Raw genomic sequence first — 25,558 nt, 5'->3', positions numbered from 1 at the left:
AAAATATCGAATACGTTTCATCGAACGATCAAAATATCGAACGATCAAAATATCGAATGCTCAAAATATCGAACGTTCAGAATATCGAACGATCAAAATATCGAACGATCAAAATATCGAACGATCAAAATATCGAAAGTCGATATAGACGTTTTTATTTAATTCATCTACCTTGCTCGGCTCCGGTGCATGGTTGTGTTTGGTCGTACAGTTTTGTTTTGCCAGTTAATGTGTGCCTTAAGTATTTTTGTGCCTGAAAAGTTTATTGGAGAATAATGTCCGTGGGGACCTATTATAAGCCTAGCCTGTCCCAAAAAGGAAAAACAGTCATGTCACCAAACACAACCATGCACCGGAGCCGAGCAAGGTAGATAAAATTTAATAAAAACGTCTATATCGACTTTCGATATTTTGATGGTTCGATATTTTGATCGTTCGATATTTTGATCATTCGATATTCTGAACGTTCGATATTTTGAACATTCGATATTTTGATCGTTCGATATTTTGATCGTTCGATGAAACGTATTCGATATTTTGATTTTCGATCATTTGTCATTCGATATGGCGTAGGTAACCCCTTAAAAAATTTTTGTCGGCTTGGCTATTCGCTTGGTTCAAAATGCTGGGTTACAAAGAAAAAAATTCAAGAAAAAAAAATAGTGTCACTTTTGAGAGTTGTTGACAAATCGCTGATTGATTGTCAAAAGTACTAAAAATGTCAGTAGCTTCGTTTCCCATGGTCGTAGATTTTTTATTGATTCAGAGTGAAAACATGTAATTATTAACTGTTGTTTGTGTTGTTTGCATTTACTGTCATTGATATGTTTTGTACTTAACCAAACTTGTAGGTGTTTTGTCTTTTTTACCTAGTATACGACAAATAAAATAATGGAATACAAACCGTATTTCTTTGCGAGGCATTCCGCCTTCAGCCCTTATAGGATGATGAGGAAGGAAATGGGGTTCACAACACCCGTTGGCAGTGGGGATGCATACGCTCGCAGTCTGTATTGTGGGATGAAGCCTATAGCTTCGTGGGACTGTGAACAGATCAGTCATGGTTTGCCCACTGGAGGCGTTTACAACCTTGAGTTCTCCCCGGAAGGGTAAGTATTACCAGCTGTTTATAATATTCCGTATAGCCTTGACATTGGCTGTAGTATTTAACTGTCTACAAATTCAATTTGATTCAACTGAGACCATAAAAATAATTTTGGATTAAATAGGTATGTTTGCTTCTTTAGTATTTTTACATTTTGTTTAGACAGTGCAATCAAGAATGTATGGATATTTACTTAGTTACGATATTTATTATGCAAGTTAATCAATACTTTCTTCTTTGATTAATTGTAGGTCACTGCTTGTTGCTGCTTGTGAGAAAAAGTGTATACAGATATTTGATCCGCTCAATCATAAGAGGATTCACTCGGTCCATGGAGCTCACTCAGACTGTGTAAACTGTGTCAAGTAAGTTTCTCTGCAAGTAACTTTCCCTTACTTTATTTGCTTTGATTTATTTTAAAGCTTGATTGCCACTAGCTATTTATTATATTTTAAGACTAAACTATACAATTCTTTTGATAAATCATTTTATTTAATGCTAAAGTACTTCCTACTTATGTAAATGTAAAATGATAACAGAACTTATCATGTTTTTTGTAAATAAATTGGTTTTAGAAGTTTGATAGCTCAAGTGCATTTAACAAATAGCCATTAGTTAATGTAGTTATAACCTAATGTAGCAAATCATTAATTACTGGTATTGGGGAAACTTGTAATGTGACTTGAAAGTGAAACAACATAATAAATAGCATTGTTACCCTTCACACTACCAGGGCCGGATCTACCTATGGGCTGATTGGGCTGCAGCCCAGGGCCCCGGGGTTACAAGGGGCCCCCAGATCCCGCTAAAAAGTAGGCCATAATTGAAAAAAAAAAATAGTTGTCTGTAAAGTCGGTTTACGGACGATATTTTTACGTGACAACTTCATAAGAAGTTTCAGCCCAGGGCCCCACAAATTCACGATCCGGCCCTGCACACTACAGCATTTCATCATACACAATAACTGAATAAAAAAAACCAGATTCATAAAACACTTAGCTGAAATTTTTGAAAATAATAATAAAAAATATTAAAGCGTTATCACTTCAAAAAATTTAAGAAAAAAAAACATTACTGCGTTATAAATTGACAACTGACTTATTTACTAATAAATGTTCATGATCAGATTTTTAGATGGACGAATGTTTGCTACCTGCTCTGACGACACAACAATCGCTCTATGGGATGTAAGAAACCTGAAGAAGAAGATACGCTCACTGTTTGGGCACTCGAATTGGGTCAAAAATATTGAATTCTCGTTTAAAGACAAGCTTTTAGTCACATCTGGTTTGGATGGCAGTATTTATACATGGGACATCAATTCCTACACAGGTAAAGTATTTTTGAGTTCTAGAGCTTATTGTTTTTAGTTATTGTCATTGTTATTTTTAATATTTAGCAAAGCATTTACACAGAAATACTTTGTATATAGTAATACATATCTGTAAATTGTGGGGTATTCATTCAGCTGAATTTATTTTATTGATGTTGTTTAGTACTTTTTATGTTGTTACATTTTATAAGTAACCTCTAAAGACTAAAAATACCATGCATTATTATTCTTTGTGCCTCAATATAACATTTCCCTTCCAAAGGCTGAGGAGAAGCAAAACCACTGGTATCAGGTTCTATTAAAACGACATTATGTATTAGTTGAAGAGTTGTCCTTCATTCCAGAGTACAACTTAGTATACCAGCGAGTGTTCCACGCGTCTGGCCTGATGCGGTGCCGGCTGTCGCCCGATGCGCGCCAGATGGTGATGTGCACCACCGGCGGCCTGCTCGTCATCATCCACGACCTCAACCTGTCCACCCTGGCGCAGCACCTGCACGGGTTCAAGGTTCGTGTCTAAGGAAGGACAAATGTGTGCTTACCATGAGTTTACGTTAGGTGTGCTTGGTACACTGGTATACCAGCGTGATAGATGTCAGGTGCTTCATTGGCGGCCTTATCCACGACCTCAAGCTGTCCACGCGTGCGCAGCACCTGCACGGGTTCAAGGTTCGTATCTCGGAGGGGACAACTGGTATACCAGCGAGTGTTCCACGCATCGAGCCTGATGCGGTGCCGGCTGTCGCCCGATGGTGAAGTGCACCACCGGCGGCCTGCTCGTCATCATCCACGACCTCAACCTGTCCACGCTGGCGCAGCACCTGCACGGGTTCAAGGTTCGTGTCTAGGGAAGGACAACTGTGTGCTTACCATGACTTTACGTTAGGTGTGCTTGGTACACTGGTATACCAGCGTGGTAGATGTCATGTGCATCATTGGCGGCCTTATCCACGACCTCCTGCACAGCACCTGCACGGGTTCAAGGTTCGTATCTCGCAGGGGACAACTTGGTATACCAGCGAGTGTCCCACGCGTCGGGCCTGATGCGGTGCCGGCTGTCGCCCGATGCGCGCCAGATGGTGATGTGCACCACCGGCGGCCTGCTCGTCATCATCCACGACCTCAACCTGTCCACGCTGGCTCAGCACCTGCACGGGTTCAAGGTTCGTATCTAGGGAAGGACAACTGTGTGCTTACCATGACTTTACGTTAGGTGTGCTTGGTACACTGGTATACCAGCGTCACAGCGTGGTAGATGTCACGTACATCATTGGCGGCCTGATCCACGACCTCAACCTGTCCACACTGGCGCAGCACCTGCACGGGTTCAAGGTTCGTGTCTAGGGAAGGACAACTGTGTGCTTACCATGACTTTACGTTAGGTGTGCTTGGTACACTGGTATACCAGCGTGGATCATTGGCGGCCTTATCCACGTCCTCAAGCTGTCCACGCTGGCGCAGCACCTGCACGGGTTCAATGTTCGTGTCTAGAGAAGGACAACTGTGTGCTTACCATGACTTTACGTTAGGTGTGCTTGGTACACTGGTATACCAGCGTGGTAGATGTCACGTGCTTCATTGGCGGCCTTATCCACGACCTCAAGCTGTCCACGCTGGCGCAGCACCTGCACGGGTTCGAGGTTCGTGTGTAGGGAAGAGAGTGATCGTCACATCTGGTGTAGAAGCAAGCTTCACAAACTATCGCCATTCCTCCTGTACCCTTACCCGTACACTATTAAATGCAGAACTGCTGATTAAGAAGAGATTACTATTCCCACTCTTGTGTAGCCACTAGCCAGGATCTACAGCTTGACTGCCAATAAAAACCAAACCAGTGAAGGCCAAGTTTGTCCCGGTGTAAAGTTAAACTGTCATTGGACACGCAAAAAATAAGGCAGAAGAACATAGGAGCTCTAAGTTAGGGTTTTACTTCTTCTTCTCGATGCTACACTCTTGCTAGCGGTCGTGGTCGTCACGTCCGGTGGCAAGCCTCACAATCCGTCGCCATTCCTCTCGCACTGCAGCCTTTCTTGTGTACTCGTGGAGTGGACCATTGAGTGCCTCAATATAACAAACATGACGTGTGGGAGGGGTTCGACTTAAGGGATTAAGAACGGATAAGATATTCGTTTTTGTTAACGGCTTTTTTTTGCCCACAGCCAAACCTGTACCGGCTGATGCAGATGAGCCAACAGCTGATTCCTATCGCCGCCATGTACGACCACCTGTTCGACAGCAGCCGCAAGGAGAACCGCATCGAGTTCGTGTCGGACTTCCCCGACGGGAACGATGCTAAGGTCGTCAGCTCGCTGCAGATACATCCGCAGGGGTGGAGCGCGCTGAGCAGGAATATCAGCCATGATGACAGATCAGAGGTAGGTCAGGATATAAATGTTTAAGTGTTATTTTACAGGCTTTCAACGTTTTAAAAGTTATCTACTCCGTATCAGTGACAAGATGAAGAAATTCGGATCAAAGTGGGGTAAAAAACATCTATTTTGTGTGGGTAGCTACTATATTTTATTCTCTAGTAAAAGAAAGATCTGTGATGGTGATCTTTGAAAGATCTGTGTATTCCACTCCCTGAACCATTAATGTCAATACTTAGAACGTTTTCATCAGACATTAATTAATTGATATGATATTGAGATTTTGGTAAATACTCCAAGAAGACCTAAGTAAGAGAATACTAGGAATCTTAACCCAAAAAGTCATCACTTATGATGACGGATATTATTTATCCGCATGCAAACACTGAGTGTTTGAAATGGGCATATTATACCCAAAAATCATTTTCCTTCTCTATCCGCAGTGGTCATGCATCCACGACATCCAGCCGTACCCCGAAACGAGCGACAAGTCGACGCGCGACACGAGCGCGTGGGAGGCGCGCTCGTCGCCGCGCCGCGTGCCCGCGCGCCGCGTCGTGCGCCGCCTGCGCCCGCGCCCGCGCGCGCCCCGCCCGCAGGCCTCCGTCACGCCCGCCACGCCCACGAGGGTCCCACCCACTCGAAGGTTAGTGACCACACTAAGGCCCTTTTCACACGTCCCGGTTGCCGGCTAACCGGCGCCGAATATCCGGTGGTGAAGTGTATGGGCATGGTACGTAGCTTTCACATGTTCCGGCGTAATTAATCCGGCATGCCCATACACTTCGCGACCGGGTACCCGGCGCCGGTTAGCCGGCAACCGGGACGTGTGTAAAGGGCCTAACACATCACGCTCGCTGCCCGCGCGCCGTCTGCGCCCGCGCCCGCGCGCGCCCCGCCCACAGGCCTCCGTCACGCCCGCCACGCCCACGAGGGTACCACCCACGCGCAGGTTAGTGAGCACACTAAGGCCTCAGCCTCGAATTTAGCGGGCAGCGGGGCGGTGGCGGAAGTGGCGCGGGAGCGGCCGGATCTTATGCGTAAAATCAAATAGACCGGTTCTCGAAAACAGCGCAGTGCAGCGCGGGAGCGGGCAACGAGCGGGCAGCGGCGCGGAAGCGGGAAACGAGCGGGCAGCGCACTCCTTCTTTTGCCCACAATAAATCGAGCGTTAGAAATAAATTTGAATCGAAATAAAATTATCGCCGTTGTTCAGACATTTCTTTTTCGAATAAAAACAAATATCTCCTCGACAACACAACCCCGAACACAACACTTCGCCGCTAAAGCGCCGCGCGAGCTGCCCGCTTGTTTCGAGAACGGGTCTGCGTTGCCCGCCCCGCTCCCGCGCCGCTGCCCGCTAAATTCGAGGCTGAGGCCTAAGGCTGGTTTTAATGTCACGCGGACCGTCCGGTGCGGACCCGCTCCGCACGGCCAATCTGTATGAACTTCTAGGGAGCGTTTTAGAGTAATGCGGTCCGGAGGAACCGCTCCGCTCCCTAGCAGTTCATACAAATCGACTGTGCGGAGCGATCCGCGCTGACAGTCCGCGTAACATTAAAATCACACTAACACATCACACTCGCTGCCTGCGCAGGCCTCTGTCACGCCCGCCACGCCTACGAGGGTACCACCCACCCGCAGGTTAGTGAGCACACTAAAGCCGGGTCCAGACGGGTGTAATTGTAAGTGTACGTGTGGTACTACCATACTATTTCCATTACATTACACGATACATTCAATTACACCCGTCTGGACCCGGCTTAACACAACCGCGAGTCTAGAATGCCCCGCCCGAGGTTTCTGTAACCCCCTGGTTCGCACGGCTGCCCACACGCTCGAGATAAGTAGAGAACAGAGCGCAATTAACTATTTGACACCACCAATCAATAATTGACGTACTTTTTAAAAGTGTCAAAACGAGACTCCCATCGATTTTGTATGGCACTACAAGAAAGTGACGTAGCTATTTTGTCAACTCAAACTACTTTTTTCAATTACAAAGCAACCAAAAATCTTAATTTACATGCAATTTAAAATTTGTTAAGTTTTTAAGACTTTTAAAAAAGTTTTAATTTCGAATTATTGGTGAAAGGTGTCAAATAGTCTATTCACTCACTCTCGCGCGCCGCATCGTGCGCCGCCTGCGCCCGCGCCCGCGCGCGCCCCGCCCACAGGCCTCCGTCACGCCCGCCACGCCCACGAGGGTACCATCCACCCGCAGGTTAGTGACCACACTAACACATCACGCTCGCTGCCCGCGCGCCGCGTCGTGCGCCGCCTGCGCCCGCGCCCGCGCGCGCCCCGCCCGCAGGCCTCCGTCACGCCCGCCACGCCCACGAGGGTACCACCCACGCGCAGGTTAGTTGCTCCTCTTCAGGTCCTTGGTCGCTGCTTCGAAAGCGATGAACCAGAGCCGAGGTCTGTCGCGCCAAAACGGTGGGACACGCATGGACAATGCAATGCCCGATACTTCTTGCGCCGTTGTTGCTTGCTGTTCTTCCATGTTCAGTTTTCAGACGGGGTCACCACTGTAAGAGGCCTAGGTGCCCCGATATACGGTTAATTGTCGTAAAGAACGAAAACGTTACTAACATGCACAGATGAGATGAGATGACCGGACACACACTTTCAGGACCGCCCAACACTAGTTGGAACTCACCGTAGATGCTTAAACTTAAAATCTATCTCTTACAGGCGACCCGCCGAACCCCAAAACGAGAGAGAAAGAGACGAAGACAGAGACGAATCGGAACCAGAGCCCGGTCCGAGTGCCGCCCGGCCCGAGGAAGGAGACGCCCCAGGAACGCCCCGGCTGGCCGTAGTAAGCAACCGAAAGTCCCCTAGGTACTTACATTCAATTCCCCGATGCTTATAATGTGATCGTATCATTCTCTTTTAGCCAGGATTGTCCAGTATACAGAATGACGTGTGGGAAGCGTCGATTACCATCAAGCAACACAGGACGCTGCAAGAAATGTACAGCAGGTGAGACGCTCGCTTGGATGTTATGACCTTGGAACACGAGGCTGTAGTTTCTTAAGGAGTTGATGCCTGTTGATGTTTTGCCAGACAAATTAGTACATTTAATCTGTTTTAAACAAACGAAAGGTACAGGGAAAGATGAATCATTGTCAAAATTCAGTTCATAAGGAGTGAAGTTGTGCGAAATCGCTTGAAATTATAAATTGATCATTATCTTAATGACGAAATCGTATTATATGAGATATCTTTCCCTGTTTGTTACCTTAAAATGGCATGACTTGATGTTGGTATAGAATGGAATGTTTGAGAGGGAATTTTACGTGTCATTGATGCAATGAAATCCTCAATGACTTTACTATTTAAATTGATATGTGTACACACTTTAAATGTCAGATTTGCACAAACTTCACATAAAAGTACAGTATGATTTAGCATAGGTAGTTCAGCATGTCTTCTGTAGCCATAAATGACATGTTAATGTAATGCATCATTAATCTACTTCATCAATGAGGTAGTCCATTCATTTGCTTAAGTTTAGACCTTCCCATAGAATGTAATAGTTAAGGTATTTGCCACACTGGACGGAAATGCCGTCGCAAATCTTTCGTCAATACAAGTGATTCCTTATAAATTACTAAAACGAACACTCCACGCGGATGATTGGTTGCTCCGATTTATAATCAACTGCTTTTGCTCGCGGCTTCGCGTGAAATTTTGTTTGTCACAGAAAAATTTTACTTCCGTCCCTTTTTCTAAACCCGGGATAAAAACTATCCTACGTCCTTTTCCGGAACTCAAACTATCTCTGAACCTTTTATCAAAATCGTTTCAGTGGTTTAGACGCAAAAGCGTAACAAACAAGAGTTACTTTCGCATTTAGCCTAGGAGCAGACCACCGACTTTTCGTTGGCTGATAGTTGCGCCCGATTCTAATTTGTATGAAGAATCGGTGTAGTGTGCGCACTTCCATACATGTTCATCATACTGATCAACAGCCCCATTCAACTATCGGCCAAGTAAAAGTCGGTGGTCTGCGCCTAGTCTTATAATTAATTAGTAGGAAATGAGTAGTGGTAACTTGCTTTGCGGAAGAATCGCGACGGCATTCCCGTCAAGTGTGGCCACTGGCTAACGAGCTGGTCTCTGTAGGGGCCAGGTGGGGCGCAACTTCAACATGCAGCGCATCATGGGCATCAACACCGGCATCGCGCCGCCCACCGCGCTGCTGCACGTGCCCCGCCCGCCCGACCACGCCCGCCCAGAGCCCGCGCCCACGCCGCCCCGACGCGGGGACAGGTGAGACGCTTGACAACTTGTGGGGACATTTGAGACCGCGCCCTATCCTCACGTCGCGGGAATAGGTCAGACTCCCGAAAATTTGTGGAGCCATTCGAAACTGCGCCCAGGGGGCGTCGGCGCAGTTGCAGAGACAGGTGAGACGCTTGACATTTGACAACTTGTTGGGGCCAGTTATTAAGACCGCGCCCACGCTTCTCCGTCGTGGGGACAGGTGAGACACCATTATGTGGGGCCATTTATTGAGACAGCGCCCACGCTACTCCGTCGTGGGGACAGGTGAGACGCCTGGACATTTATGGGGACATTTGAGACCGCGCACACGCTGCTCCTGCCGCGGGGAAAGGTGAGAAACCCGACAAATTGTAGGGCCATCTGAGACCGCGTCCACGCTTCTCCGTCTTAGGGACATGTGAAACGCCTGAGACCACTTATGGGAGCATTTAAGACGCACCCAGTAGTGGTAGTGGCAATAATTTTCTTGTGAAAAGAGAAAATACTGCGATTATTTTGAATATAATTTGTATATCTTGTCTTGTGTGGTGTACAAAAAAGTGTGTTCTAGTTCTATCTATGAGCAAATAACAAGTCGAGAAAGATATTTCGTTGTCTGGCAATTGACATTTTACTACCAAAGTTTGTAGTTGAAAAACCACTGACTTTTCTTTCTTTCCAGCACATCACCATCCACATCTGGCCAGACGCCTAGCAGAGAGCGGCGGGAGAGGGAGAGGGAGCGACAGAGAGAGCAGGACAGCGCGTTCGACGACGACCGGCCCGAGACGCGACACTACATCCGCCAGAATCGGGACCGGCTGCTGTATTATATTGAAGAGACTAATGAAGGCAAAGGCTTTATCAAAGTGAGTATTGCTGGGGCGATGGATTATTACTCCCTTAATTATAAAAATTAAACACTCGTTGAATAGTGTTTTAAAGTTACTTTTAGTGCCTATACAAATGCCACTTTAAAACAGTGTTCAACAAGCGTGTATTTTTTTATTTGTAAGGTGGTTACTGTTTAAAAGTATCAATAAAACTAAATAAAATACCTAGGCTTCTAGTTTCGAACAGCATTGAACCGTGGTTTTTAAAACAAGACAACCTTGAACTGATATTGGTCTCATTAAATTTTTTGTTACTACCTAACCACATATAAGTTATCATTAAAACCGATATTGTTGTTATTTATTTATGTTACGTGACATATTGATAAGGTAGGTTACGTATTTTAGGTAACCACACTCCTACGTAGATTATTTCTTCTGTACAGCTTGTCTGGTTTGGTAGTACTTCACTAGTAATCAGACTTTTGTTTCAACTTTGCACCTATTACAAAATACATAACGTGCCCCTCCCCATTTACCTTGATGTGGCATGATAAAGGCCGATTCACACATATCAGTGAAGTCACAGTTCAGGCTCAGTACCGGCACAGTGCGAAGTATTCTTTCATACAGTTTCTATGAACGCATCCCCACTTGTCAGTGTCAGTGTCAGTGACGACACAGTGTTCTCAGTGTCAGTGCCGACACCGGCAATCACGAACGTATTCGTTGACGACGATATTTTTTGTCGGATCAAGGACGCTGCCGCGGCATCAAAAACAAAATAACTTACTTCATAGTTTCTGAACAAAAATATTGAAACAGCTCTCTGACATTTTAAAATATTAAAAATATTTCACTGACGCAACACTGTAGCACTGATACTGAACTGAGCGGACACTGTGACGGAACTGGCTTCACTGATATGTGTGAATCGAGCTTAAGTGTAAGCTATAATGTTTGTGTGCAGGAGCTGTGCTACTCAAAAGACGGGCGCGTCGTCTGCTCGCCATTCGGGCGCGGTATGCGCCTATTAGCGCTAGACGACTCATGCAGCGAACTTAGCTCGTTAGCCTGGAGCGAGGGCCGAGGAGGCGCGCGGCCCATGCGAGAAGCGGGCCAAGTCCTAGGGCTCCACCAGGACCTAGTCGTCAGCTCCAAGTTCAACCCTCGTCACCACATGCTCGTCACCGGCTGCCTCGAAGGCCGCATCGTCTGGTACGAGCCGCACAGCGGCGAGTCCATGTATTAGTTACTTAATAAACATCTCGTGTTTATGTCCTGTAGTTTTTGTGACGAGTAGCGCGGTAGCTGTAGATATTGCTCTTGGATTTCACCACTTTAGCGATTGACTTTTTACTTCAGTTGTATGGATTTAACGATAAACAAGACACCACCAAAGTTCGAACACAATGTCATATCACGTATCGTTGCGTTTGTCTCTGACGTGCGACACTGTTTTTCTTACAAATAAAAGAAATAGCACATGGATTCACAGACACTGATCTCAAACATAGCAAAAAATAAGACAATATTATTGTTTGTCTGACATTTAAGTTTATACATATTTTTTTAACTGATGATAAAAAAATAGGTCTTAATTTAACGGAATCGAAATCATAGACTTTTACTGAATATTGTACTTAGTAGTTTTTACAACATAACCTTTTGCAATCAAAAGAAATGTTTTTGTAGTTGATTATACCGTCTACATCTCTAACCAAAGGGTTTATAATTAATCAATGAAAGCTATAACTTGGAAATATGTATAATTTATTTAACAAATTCATCTACAGTTCACACTTACTCAATATACATGATCTCTTTGCAATGAACACTAGCACAATATTAGTAGAGTAGGCTCACTTTCATGAAAAAGTTCAAAGACTGGAGTCTTCATAAGATTTTGATGCTATAAAAGGCGAGTATTTCCAACCCAATAAACTTAGGATTTTGGGAGAAAGCTCACCATAAATTCAACTCTAGCGCATCTCTGAAGAAACGCTAGGATATTAAGTTTTGTATGTCATCAGAGTGAGCCTAAGCTACCTATTTCGGGGGTGGTTTCAAACGTGACCACCTTCCTTGAGCTTAGACACCAAGGTGTCCACATCGGGCAACACGGATCCGGCCTGGCGCACGGGCGGGTCCTCCACGGAAACCACCTTTATCCTCGGCGCCAAGTCGATGCCGAGGTCCTTGGCTGTCACCTTCTTCAGTGGCTTCTTTTTGGCTTTCTGAAAGTAAGCAATAGCTGCTGTAGTTGATGCCACATTCGCTGTTTTGAATGAGGACTATTATTACAATGAATGTAACGAAATCTTGTTATAAATTATCGGAAAATCACTAACTTGAAACTTGACAATTTTATGGCACACCTTTTTACAAGAAATACGTGACAATTTGTTTCTATTTGTTTGTTGCCATTCTCCAGTTATAAATATTGCACATTGCACAGCATTTTTAATAAAATCAATCATGATCGCAAAGCAGTCTTGAAACGTTCCTCGTATTTTAAATTGAATATTTCGGATCCATATGACATGAAAATGACATATGTAGATTTTAAATTAATTCAAAATATTCACCTGAAAAATGTTTTTACTTCATACATGAATTTTAAGAGCAAAATAATATTGACTTTTTAGACTGAATACTTATAAAAACAATTTTCTTATTTTTAACATGATATTTATGTAATAGAGTAATAATGTATGTATCTACCCCATAATAATTATTACCACTGATTGTACGCCCTAGAGGCAGAATATGTTAGTCCATAAGATAATATTTTGTAAGATCTTAGTTCTGCAATAAATATTTATGATAATAAATCATTATTATGGTTTTTATATTTACAATGTGGCATAATTTTAATTGCTAAGCAAAAGCAATGTGTGCTTGTAGACCACCAATTTTTTTTTCAAGTGTTTTACGCTGTAGCTTAGAGCCAGCGTAGTTTAATCCAGTACCGAATGTCTTTGTAGCTCCCGGCAAGCGAAAGGTCGTGGGTTTAATTCCCATCTAAGGCAATCCATTTTTAAAACAAACTAACTTGAGATGTATATCTTAGCGTAGGCGTAGACCACCGATTTTTAGTTGGCCGATAGATAGTTTATTTGGGTAGTATAGGCATGTATGGAAGTTTGCTTACACTGATTTGCTGATTCTTCATACAAAATAAAGGGTGTCCCTAAATTATCGAAACTTTTGAATTAACTAGAAAATATAGTTTTTAGCCTTTTGACTGTATTATTTTTTATTGGATCATAAAGTAGGTACATAGTATAGGGTTATTAATGGAATAACACATCGAGCAAATGGCACGCACACAGCAACGCACTCGTTTGTCGAACTTTCCCATGACCATTCTGCTTAAATTAATGTGGCTGAATTTCGTTGACGTAACGTTGAATCTCCTCCTTTTAATGGTTGTGGGCTTGTTGACATAGACCTGTGATTCAAAGAATCGATCCCAACCCAACTATCGGCCAACTAAAAGTTGATGGTCTGCGCCTAGCCTAAATCCAAATTCAAATGTCTGTCAACTCACCATGATGTTGGGCAATGTGGCATATCGAGGCTCGTTGAGGCGCAGGTCTGCGCTGAGCACGGCCGGCAGCTTTGTCTTGATGACTTCCAGCCCGCCGTCGATCTCGCGCGTCACCGTCAGGCCCGCGTCGGTCTTCTCTACCTGATAAGCGAAGAGTATTACATAAATAAGAGGCTGACAAATTGGCTCTTTCTTCGTTAAGACCGCGCAGTATACTCCACTGTTAAGCAATGAGGAATGTAGCCTATATACCTCATCCGAATTTCGGGGTGGCTAACACCATCATGCGGGCCCATTGCGAATCGGTAGCGTGATGCAAGTGTGATTAGGTAGCAAGTAAATAGTCGCGCTGTATACTGGTCTTTAATGTACTAAACATGTTTAACTGTAAGAAAGTTGCTACAGCTGTGTACAGCACGTAATGGATCTGGATAAAATGATGCAATGCATAAGTTACTGTGGTACATTTTTTTGTTAGTATGGTCACAATTACAAAACTCTCATTTTGTTAGAAGGATGATAAATTTATCAAATCTATATATATAAAAGAAAGTCGTGTTAGTTACTTCGCTTATAACTCAAGAACGGCTGAACCGATTTAGCTGAAAATTGTCAGGGAGGTAGTTTAGAGCCAGGAGAAGGACATAGGATACTTTTTATCCCGTTCGAAATTAAAAAAAAAAGTCTGCTTATTTATTGCCATTAAGGCGGAACAAAGTTCGCCGGGTCAGCTAGTAATTTATAAAACTTGATTGTTTTTTAATGAGTTATTACAATGTGATAAGATAAGTAACATTAAACTGTTACTACAGCTATACATAGTTACCATTTCATTTCAAATTAAAACCACATGTATGAACTCATCTCCTCTTTTTCAATACATAATCTACTCTACAGCTTGTAATAAATTCCAAACAGTGAAAGTAAGGTAAAAAATGTTATGGGAGAAACCTAAATAAATAATAAATTTTATGAAGAAATAATCTAATATATAAAAATGAAACCCGTTTTCCGTTGTCACGACATAACATGAAAACGGCTTGACCAATTTGGCTGATTTTTTTTTTGTAGTTTTCTAATACTCTGTACAAGGTTTTTACGGAAAAAAATATAAAGAAAATCTCTACGCTAAGGCGGTACGAAGTTCGCCGGGTCAGCTAGTAGGAAATATTTTTTGTTACATTAAAACAAAACTGACCTTGCATATTCAGATAAGAAACAATAACAGTTAAGTATAGGTTATCTATTAAAGTTCAACATTACAAATGTGATTTATTTATTGGCTTTCCGAACTTACTTTGGACGCGAATGTTCCCTGTGGCCAGTCTAATATCGCAGCAGTCATCTGTGCGGTCTGGTTGGAATCGTCATCAATTGCCTGAAAAATAATTTAAAGTTAGCAACAGTAGGATGTGATGTATTAACTTACGTAACTAGAAATAAAACAATACCTACATATTTGTGGAATTAATTGAGGAAGTAATAGAAAAAATAAACATCCAACAAAGACTACACTAGACCCAAAAGTTTCATAGTAATAAATTCATACTATACAGACAAACATATTTCATTTTATTTATTTCAAAAATCTAAGGTACACTCACCTGTTTTCCAACAATGATAATATCAGCTTTCTCATCCTGAGACAGTTTAGCCAAGATTTTAGCTACATGAAGGGGCTGGAGGGTCTCGTACTCTTTACCGGCTACTTCCACATGGATGGCTCTGTCCGCACCCATGGCCAATGCTGTTCGGAGGGTTTCCTACAAAGTTAATTCATGTTAATCGTAAGCAAAGCCTTGTAGATTTTAACTTTTACAACTTTGAAATTCTTTTCTGTACAATGCTGCTCCTGGTTTGATAATACAAAAAAAATGTGACTATCCCACAACATTTAATTTGGATTGTTGTATTAAAATAATTTCAATACAACTCTAAGCAGTTGGGTAATAAATGAGAAGGTAACAAGGACAGATTACTCTTATGGTTTTGGTACATAGTTTTTGCATGCCATAATATTGGTAAAATGTGAGTACTATAAATTATATTTTGTAATAATTGTAACACCTATGTCAACCACATTTTAAGCAAATAAATTTTATTATTATTCTCTTTATTAACTTTGGTTCTTAATTTTAAATATTTTTTTACAATGTAAATTATCAAAAAAAAAAAATAAAAATTATTATTATTATTATTATACACTTCTTGATTTTTTCTCCACCTTTTTGGGGTGGGTTATTATATCTGTTATGCGGGCCTCAGCCAAGCATAACAGCGTTGAATGACGATATGTCCGAGGACAGGAATTTACGGGTAAGACGGCAGGTGTTTAAAATTACGGCTTTTTGTAGTAAGTATGTCATGTTGTCATTAATTTCCAGAACTTTAAGACTTTTTGCTAATGTTTTGGGTATTACTCCTGTAGATGATATAACTATAGGTACTATGTAAACAGCATTTGCTCCCCATTGAGTTTTCAGTTCTATGGCTAAGTCATGGTACTTTGTAAGTTTTTCTGAGATGGTTGTTTGTATATTATGTGTATTAGGAATGGCAATATCAATTAGGTATACGGTTTTTTTAGATTTATTATGTATTGTAATGTCAGGTCTATTGTAATGTATGGTTTTGTCTGTGATTATGGTGCGGTCCCAGTAGATTTTTAGTTCGCTATTTTCGAGTATGGTTGATGGTGTATATTTGTAGTACGGAGATTTTTTTGGGATAAATTTATGTCTGTGTGCTATGTATTGGTGAATGATAGCTGCTACTTGGTCGTGTCGATGCTTGTAGTCGGATTGGACCAGAGATTTGCAGGCGCCGGTGACATGCTGAATGGTTTCCGGTGCGCTATTACATCTTCGACATAGATCCACCTGCAATTCTTTGGTGATGTGCTTGCGATAGTTACGCGTCGCTATCACCTGGTCCTGTATCGCGAGCATAAAAGCCTCCGTTTCAGGGAATAGCTCGCCGCGCCTCAGCCATGCGTTCGATGCTTCCTTATCGACATGGGGTTGACTGAGGTCAGCTTTATGCCTTCCGTGAAGAGACTTTTGAGCCCATTGCGTAGCTTTGTCCTGATCAAGTGAGCATTTTTCATTTGCTTGTGTGTTTTTGTCGTGTAGGTTTAGGGGTGTCAGCTTGTTATCTGTTAAAGTAAGGTTNATGTTATTATTATTATTATTTGATTTTCTTTGTCTTCGCAGTCGCGAATGTTGAAATATTTCGGTAGCTACTAATGACGCCGCAGCCATCCTCATTTTGTACCGAGCTGAGTAAACGTTTAGCGAAATGTATTATTTCCGGATGGGCCGGATCGTTCGGGCCGGAGCACCCACGGCTGATTTATCCTCCCTTAGTTATTTCCCGGAGGAAATGGCAGGGCTAATGCTCGACCACAATGATGGCAATCGACGGAAACATAAATTGTTGCTCAGGACATATCAGAAAGTAGACAAAATAAAAGTCAATTAAATCTTTTATTAAGTGTAGTGTGTGTGTATAAATATATATACTTCACCAAGCTTTTAAATAAAATTGAATTAAAATCGTTAGGACTATGGAGTTCCATTAATTACATAACTATACCTACCTAAGTTCATTGGGACTTCATTTTTTAAACTTAAGAAAATAAGATATAATTTAGTGTACCTAAATATCTGTTTAAAGTTAAACCAATAATATAATTGTTATAAATAATTTATAACAATTATAACGTACCGTATAAAGTAAGTAATTATTAAGTATGAAAAGTGCGAGCTCTTACGTCAAAGAAAATCTGCTAAAACTGTTGGAAATATTTTCCAAACTTGGATTATTATAAGTGTCAGATTACCTAAGCTTATGCCAGTAGCTTTTGGAAAATTAATTCTTAGCTTTCTTTCTTTCTATTTTATTTCACTTAAGCATCCACATCTTAATAAACTACCTAATAAGTAATTGAATGGTTTGAGAGATGCGTTAATAGAGTCAGTCAAGTCAGTTTTCCTGATGTTTGCCTTTTTAAACATTACTGAAACATTTTCACAAATTTAATACGAATAAATTAATATTAATAATGTACATTCTCAGAATACGGAACAACTGTATTCTGAGTGTAAGTACATTGTATTTTGTATTCAGCAAACATGCAAATTTTAAGACATGTAACGCCATCTACTGGTTACCTATTCGCCTTTTCTGAAAGCACTAATGCTTTTATCTACCAGACAGACTGTCTGAGTACCAGAGTGAACCTAGATGGCGCTAGCTATGAAACACATTTTCTGACTGGTTTTTAATTATAAAAGTTTCAATGATGTGTAAGAAATAAATAAAAAAACAATAATGAGAACATTTTTCTCATAATTAAAGTACCTAAGTAAAGATAATTGCCAATTATTGCCAATTTATTGTGTAAATGGCAACAATTATTCCATTCATTCATCGTATCGTATAGATGACCCACGCTGAACTGTCCCACCAAACTCAATGACAGGGGGGCGCTACCATCGTTCAACTAAATGGTTTCCAACATGCCAAAAATCTGAACCAGCGATCCGGTCTCGGAACAATTATTGTTCCGAGGATCCGGTATTGACGGTGGCGCCCCACTGTCAATGTCATCGACAGGACAGTCCAGAGCAGTGGTGCCAGATTAGGCGAATTATCGCCATTTAGGCTACCTTAGGGGGTCAAATGGCGACCAAAAAATGCAAACGGCTACCGGTAGCCATTTAGGCTACCTAGAAAATAAGATCGGGCTATTTAGGCTACTTCAGGATTACCTTGGAAAAATAAACCCTTACCTAGTATTCTGTAATTCAGTTAGATTTTTACAATGACCCCTACCCCCTTTACTACTCTAAAAAGTCCAAACTCCTTACTAAATCCGTCAATTTTTTTCGAAGTATCAGCTCCATACAAATTACGTTTGAAAATTCGGTTATTCGGCTAAGCCCTTTGCTACACCCTAACCGTATTTATGTACATAAATAATAATGATCAAAATCTGTTTACTTTACACATTACCGGTGGGCCAGCTGGTATTCTATACAATGGTAAAATATTAATTGAACAATAATATTTTTATACATTGATTACGCGCCCCAGGCATTGATTTTATACATTGACTAGGGATTGTATATTATTAGTATATTGCAGCCATGTTGATTTCTTAAATCTTGTGTGTACTCGGCACGAGTCAGGTAGTTAGTGACGTCACATAAAAATGTTGCCAGAATGAGTAGGTAGTAGTAGACCAAACATTATCTACTTGTCTCTTTTTTCATACGTCACCATGAGTAAGTTAGAAAGAGATAAACAGCTGTTTGTCATTAATGTGTCGATTTGACATGTATTTTTGTATACTTACCTCAAAATGTTAGGCGAATTAGGCTACTTCAGGAAAAAAAAATATATTAGGCGATTTAGGCTACTCGGTAGGAAAAATTAGGCGATTTGAGTTAGCTGATATCTGGCAACCCTGGTCCAGAGCCCCGATTACGGTAACTTTTAACGTCAACAATCCAGACACGCTTCTCGATTCTGCGATACGATTGGTCGTTCAACAGCGTACGTCAGCTGTTTTGACCAATCGTATCGCAGAATCGAGAAGCGTGTCTGGATTGTTGACGTTAAAAGTTACCGTAATCGGGGCTCTGTATTTTGGAACTATAACCATGAAGCTATGATCGTAACCAAACTACTCACTCACTCATTCCTATTTCTTCGACGTTCATTCAATTTTCTGTCAAATTCCATCAGTCAACCAAGTGCTGTCACTGTTCGGTTGTGTTTTGTGTTATCGGGACTTACAATTAGATTAAAATATCGTTAATTATTAAAGATAAAGAATCACAGACTGATTAAAACCATATAGTGACATCGCTTTAGCGTTACATCAATTAAAATGAACGGATAACAGCTGTGTGACAAGTGAAACAAATCGATACAAGTGATCGGCCGCTCGTTAAAAAGTGTTCCAGGGTGTTTTCTGAAAAGCGGTAGTGAAGTGATTACTCGCCGTGTGTGTTCATTACAATAGTTTGACGTGTTACGATTTACCGGTGTGGATACATTCGTTTTGGTGGCATGGCTTCGAAGTGAGGTTCTTCGAGTAGGATAATTAAAGTGTCTGAAAGTTCATCGCACATCAATGGATTGTTAGCAGGTGAGCGATTTCATGACGGCTCGGTAAGCGATAGCAGAATGGAATGCAGTGATGTGATGGCGTGCTGGGTTGTTGTTGTTGGCCGGGGTGCAGACGGACAGTTATCCGCAGGCAGCGTGCGGCGGCCGGCGCGGCCCGCGGGGTCATCGACGTCGCCGCCACACGCCGCGAGCTTTCGATGCAAACATTCCTGCCTGTTATCACTCAATGTCGAGATCTTTGTCGATAAACTATTGCAGTATCTTAAACCTTCATTTAACTGAACTAAAAATTGATAAGGAATGTAAATAACTGATGGGTTTGTAAACAATGACTGAACCCTATAATCTTAATGTTGCTGCTTTTTCTATCATTTTTTTTTTTGTTATTTATTTGCTTTTACATTTTTGTGGAAAACCTTGGAGGAGGCCTTTGTCCAGCAGTGGACGTCATTTGGCTGAAACGAACGAACATTTTTATACAAACATTTTAGAAGTAGTGACTCTTTTATATTTATGGTATTTTTTCTAGAAATGCTTTAACCTTTAACCGACGACGTGATTTTTTTGTCACGCCGTCTGCGACGTGCGGTCTGTGGGACCGCTATACTGTTTACTCAAAAAGTAATGNGTAAGGTTGTAGTAAAGTGGTATTGTTTCGGCTTTTTTGTGAAAAAATTTTCTTAATGTAGTTATCTGTCTGTTGTGCAAATTTTTTATGTCAATAAGTCCTCTGCCTCCCTCATCTCTTGGGAGGACGGTCCTCTGGATACAAGATTTTGGGTGATGTTTCCTAAATTTTGTCATATGTGTGTTTATGTTACGTTGGAGTGTGTCTAATTCTGTCTGTGTCCAAGAGATGATACCGAAAGAGTAAGTGAGTACCGGAATAGCATATGTGTTGATTGCCTTGATGAGGTTCCTGGAACTAAGATGCGTTTTGAGTATAGCTTTAAGTCTTTGCTTGAATTTATCTTTGAGCTGTTGTTTTGTTTGTTTTTGTAATAGTTGTCGTGCTTGATAAAAACCTAAATACTTGTAGCTTGTGTCCTCGTTCATCGCTTCTATTTCTTCTCCTGTTTCAACAAAGTATGGGTTGTGTTGGACTTTACCTCGTTCGACGGAGTTATTATTATTATTATTATTATGGCTTCACTCCAAATTTATATGCAATAACACTATACAGATGAATATTGTGGTTTTGATAAAAGTGTATGTGCTAAATAATTCTACACACTTGTGCTTGTGCGGGGCCGCATGACACGGCCACTACCTCACTGGCCAGTTTCTTCTCCTTCATGCGGACCGCCTCCTCCACGGCGATCTCGTCGAAGGGGTTCATGGAGTGCTTCACGCCATCCGTCACCACACCAGACTTGTCTGGCTTTACACGGATCTGGAATTACATGATTTTATATCAGAATTAATTTTATAAAGCGCAGTATTTCTAGATAATTGTGCGAGTTGGTTAAACAGATTACTTAAGTGTATTTTAGTGATATTTGAGGTATTTTATACAACATTCAATTTGAACTTGAAAATTTGTAAATATATCAACCAAAAAGTAACCTTTGAACAACATTTGTACTTACTTTTACGGCATAATCGATAACTCTCTTAACACCAACAAGCACACGAGACATTTTGATTTATTGACTTTTAACTACACTTAAAGCTTAATTAATTGGAATAAATTAAAATTTTAAAATTAATAAAAACAAAATCCAACAAGTACGAAGTCCATCCGATGACGTAAAAATGTTGCCAGGATTAAATTTCAAATTCCCTACCAATTTCATGTGTCAACGTCAGATCAGATGTCATGATGCTCATTGCTCATGCATGTGACATGTACAGTTAACGTTTATTAGAAATTAAAAAAAAATACAAATATCCTAGTTTTTTTTACATACAATTAATTTAATTACATAGGTTTTTATAACTATCATTGTTTTAAGTAATGAAGGTACCGCATTTAGTGGAGAGTTTCAATTAATGGCAATTCTCAAAACTCTCGATGTTGCCAGCAGTGAAAAAAATACAATTTGTGTACAAAATGACATACTAAAGATCGACGTGGCTTTTTGATGATTCTCAAAAATCTTTGTTTACTTAATTCAACAACAGTCTCCAAAATAAAGGTTATTATGAGTTGTAGTTGTAGATACTGTCAGTGCGTAATTTCTAATACTTCTGTACTCCGCAGGCAGACAGATTCATGAGTATGGTGTTTAGGCAGATGTGGGATAAAATAACAATAAACTTGGTCTTAATTCTAGATTTATTTTACTTAGTATAATAATATGATTATCTCTCTTAAAACTTGAACTCTTTGTATTTCTTTGCTTGTTTTGCGTCTGTATTCTGTTGTCTCTTCCGCTTGTTCTGTAAATAAAAATGATAAAATATTAAACACATATTAACTTTTGGGTAGTATTAAAACGAGTGACTGTAAATTAAAGTTTTAAGTGTCAAAAATAATTAATTTAGGTTATAGTATTACTAAGTGAGCGACTGACTGCGAAAGATGAGAAATCAACAGAACAGCAACTAACAAACATTAATTTGAGGTGCTTAAAATACACAATGAGATGCTTCTTAATATTTGAGTGACCTAATATTTGTTTGAGCGCCAACGTTACGTCCTGCATTATTTTCAATATTTGGCAAATGTGTTTTTTATACTGAGCGGCATTTTATCTTAAATGAAGTGTTTCAAATACAAAAACCACTGAAAAATACTACAATGAACAAAGTATTATGAGCTCACATTAAAAATGATATTTGAAGAAACACTATTATATTAGCCAAGTAATTATTTAAATTTAAGGGTAGGTAATGAAATGAAACTAGTAATAATAATATGCATTTACATATTATATCGAAATAACAAAACAAAATAAGTCACTTCAGTCAACTTCAAAAAGTAATATCATTAATTGTATGGAACATTGATAGGCATAAGGAGCCCTACTATTATACTCATCGTCATTGGCAAATAAGTGCTGGCTTGGAATTAGCAGGCCGACCTTGTTTTCTTTTTTGTCCAATGGGAATCATTTTTGCTTCTAGTGGTAGTGTTGTTAATTTCTGCCGAATTGCTAGATCCAAAACGTATCCATATCCATTGTCTAAGCTCAATATTAGGTGCCTCAGGTAACGTAGAGGATCCTAATGACTATTGGGCTACCATATAGGTAGCAACAGACAGAAATCGCGACAGAGGAATTCTCTTATGAAGTTACTTCATTAGAAAACATATCAAAATAAAGAACATAAGACCTCACATAGAATATCAGTAACGAATAATCATTAATAATGCAGCTTACAAAACTTTGCTGGAAGTGAACTTTTTAGTTGTTCATTGGAAATAACTTCAATTGGAAAAAATCGAATCTATCTTAATATTGAAGTTGCCCTCTTTGTATTTCTAGTCGCTCACTTAGTAATATAATCGCACGGACAGAATTTTAATATCTAAAATGGATTAAACATAACCCACTTTTTGTAAGCTCGTTCTGCATTTGATTTTAATCAATATTCGTCGTTAGTTAAGTTAATTTTTCGCTTACTCAAATTCATACCGCTCAATTTGTTAATTCAGTATGCCATCATCAGTCGCTAAATTATTTTTTAGTCGATCGTTTTATAATTCCCCTTAACTTTTTAACCAACCCTCCTGCCAAGCGTGGGGATTATGGCAAAACCCTCTACTGTAGTGGAGGAGGCTCATAGTCCAGCAGTTGACTGTAAGGGGCTGTTGATGATGAACTTTTTAAGTGATGTGTTGAGTGTGGACATGAGTCATTCAGTGGTCATCTAGTTATTACGATCTAATTTTAATTTTCGAACAAATCAAAAGAGAGGATATGAGATTGATGTCAGTAGCCGTACCTTCTGCCTGGCCACGTGGTCCGCCAACATATCGGAGAGGTCCTCGCGCGCCTTCGGGCGGTGCTCGCGAAGGTGCCGCTCGTAGCGCGCGGCCACGGCCTCGGGCTCCAACTCCAGCTCGGACGGGTCCAGCGCCACCTCCACGGCGCCCGGGCCCGACGCCGCGCCCGCGCCCGCCTCGCTAGTCGTGCCTGCGCCGGCTGCTGCTCGCTTGCCTGTGGGAATTACACGTTTTATTCAAGATTTAGTGGGCAAGCTATAAAATTTATTATCAGTAGTTGATGATTACATCAATATTCAATACTTATGACCATAATTTGTATATTTTAAAGACTTGAAACCCTTAAAAAAGGAGGGTGACAATAGTGACTGAGTTTCTTGCGCTGCTTCTTCTCAGCACTGGCCCATTTATTGTCCCGAAGCAGTGGTAGGGTCAATACTGGGACGTGTAAAAGTGCTTTTTAAAAGCCTATTTGCAAAAATAAATGAGTTTTTATGAGTTTTTTTATTAGTTAACGATATTTTACCAAAGCCGCTTTGGGCTATAGAGGTAGATAATACATACAATAGATTACTCATCTTTAGACTAGCTTAAATTTACAAAATCTTATTTCAATTTGTGTACAAAATGTAATATGAGAGATGACAACACCGTGCTATCGTTTGCGGCTAGGATTCAACGAACGGCTGGCCCAAAAGGGCTTGCACCCAGAGCCGTAAAGCAAAATATAAAAAATAAGTTTGCGGCTAGGATCATTATTTAAAAAAAGTTGTTGCTGGTTTCTTTACCAGGATCATTTGTATGGTAATAACGACTTGTGACTGACTTATGATTGTCACGAACTTAAGTTTCATAACGAAAACAAGTTACGCTAGTTACCTGGGTTGGCGGCGTTGATGTCGTAGACGTGCGTGGACGCCATCATGCCGGCCGTTAACCCCACGCGCCGCTCCGGCAGCACCTGGTACAGCGCCGGGGTGTCGCCGCTGCAACGATACAATTACTTTACAAATGTATTCATTAATCACTCTAATTTATATCTCATGATGTGAAGCAAATAAAATAATCGTAAGTTTCATCTGAAAAGTAGCAACATCGCATTTCATGACGCATAAATAAAGCTTTTTTGACGTTTTATTGCTAATGACGAGTGTTAAAAATCAATCGCTATGGAAGAGCCTTGGGTATGGTATTTTAGTCCCGCAGGCCCTCAAAAGATACTGAACCTCATGATAGAGATACGACTCGGAAGCAAATTGTAATATAGCGATAATGACGATCACAATAGATCGCAGCCGCACTCTCCTCCTCGCCCTAGTTGCCGGCCTCTTTTCGTTATTTCTACATTTCCGCTCCGCCTAGCTTCGGTTTGGAATTTTGCTTGGTTATTCAAAACAACTCCTTTGTCCACTTTGGTGGAAACCTGAAAAGACNGAAAACGTTTCTGTAATATTTGCTAGAGTGAATAGTTCTTCTTTACTGCTTCCATACAACTTTATGTCATCCATGTACATCAAATGAGAGAGTGTCTGGTGATCATGTTGACCTGAAATGCTGTATCCTAAGTTAGCTTTGTTGAGCAAATGCGAGAGTGGGTTTAATGCCAGACAGAACCAAAGTGGGCTTAAGGCATCACCTTGGAATATTCCTCGTTGTATTCGGATAGGTTCGGTCGTTAATGAAGTACTATTATTATTATTATATATTAAGATCAGTCCCCGCTCGTCGTAAACACACGGGGGCCTGACGCTGTAACCACATAACGAGGCACGATCGGCACCTTTCACGCACTGCTCGACCCCTGATCTCTCACATTTCTTACACAAACTCCTTTATTTGTCTTGTTCTTATTGTTCTTTATTAGGGTCTTTATGTAAAAGCAAGTAAATACTAATCAGATTTGTATTATTTCTTTAATTTTGTTACTTACATAATGTTTAACTGTGTCTACTATACGTACAAAAATGTAATTTTAATTTTATTCACTAAATTTTTTTTTCTTTGGCTTGACTCTGCATATAATACATCCGAGATATGTTCAATTGTTCAGGTTTTAGTTA

General features: G+C 40.8%; 3 protein-coding genes across 3 annotated transcripts; 1 reads left to right on the top strand and 2 right to left on the bottom strand.

Annotated features, from left to right (window-relative positions):
• The first annotated feature begins 690 nt into the window (after positions 1–690).
• Positions 691–11,809, top strand: LOC114357601 (DDB1- and CUL4-associated factor 10 homolog). Its single transcript, XM_028311304.1, has 12 exons — positions 691–1,109; positions 1,357–1,470; positions 2,232–2,437; positions 2,783–2,946; positions 4,598–4,813; positions 5,251–5,453; positions 6,914–7,168; positions 7,505–7,631; positions 7,710–7,795; positions 8,942–9,088; positions 9,765–9,951; positions 10,886–11,809. Exons 1-12 carry the CDS (start codon positions 892–894, stop codon positions 11,165–11,167), a joined length of 2,205 nt encoding a protein of 734 aa, XP_028167105.1. The 5' UTR covers positions 691–891; the 3' UTR covers positions 11,168–11,809.
• On the bottom strand, positions 11,668–21,367 carry Etfb (Electron transfer flavoprotein beta subunit). The gene is made up of 6 exons (XM_028311301.1): positions 21,196–21,367; positions 20,841–20,999; positions 15,073–15,231; positions 14,766–14,846; positions 13,469–13,609; positions 11,668–12,152 (listed from the first exon to the last, which is right to left on the bottom strand). Exons 1-6 carry the CDS (start codon positions 21,244–21,246, stop codon positions 11,982–11,984), a joined length of 762 nt encoding a protein of 253 aa, XP_028167102.1. The 5' UTR covers positions 21,247–21,367; the 3' UTR covers positions 11,668–11,981.
• A 499-nt stretch (positions 21,368–21,866) lies between these two features.
• On the bottom strand, positions 21,867–24,729 carry LOC114357600 (splicing factor 3B subunit 2-like). Its single transcript, XM_028311303.1, has 4 exons — positions 24,725–24,729; positions 24,378–24,484; positions 23,498–23,712; positions 21,867–21,988 (listed from the first exon to the last, which is right to left on the bottom strand). Exons 1-4 carry the CDS (start codon positions 24,727–24,729, stop codon positions 21,920–21,922), a joined length of 396 nt encoding a protein of 131 aa, XP_028167104.1. The 3' UTR covers positions 21,867–21,919.
• Between the last annotated feature and the right edge of the window lie 829 nt (positions 24,730–25,558).

The sequence above is a fragment of the Ostrinia furnacalis genome, unplaced genomic scaffold (genome assembly GCF_004193835.3).
Source record: "Ostrinia furnacalis isolate ACB-3 unplaced genomic scaffold, ASM419383v2 OfSCF3271, whole genome shotgun sequence".
NCBI lineage: Eukaryota > Metazoa > Arthropoda > Insecta > Lepidoptera > Crambidae > Ostrinia > Ostrinia furnacalis.
The sequence above is the reverse complement of the archived record's forward strand: the minus strand, read 5'-3'. Positions and strand labels throughout refer to the sequence as shown.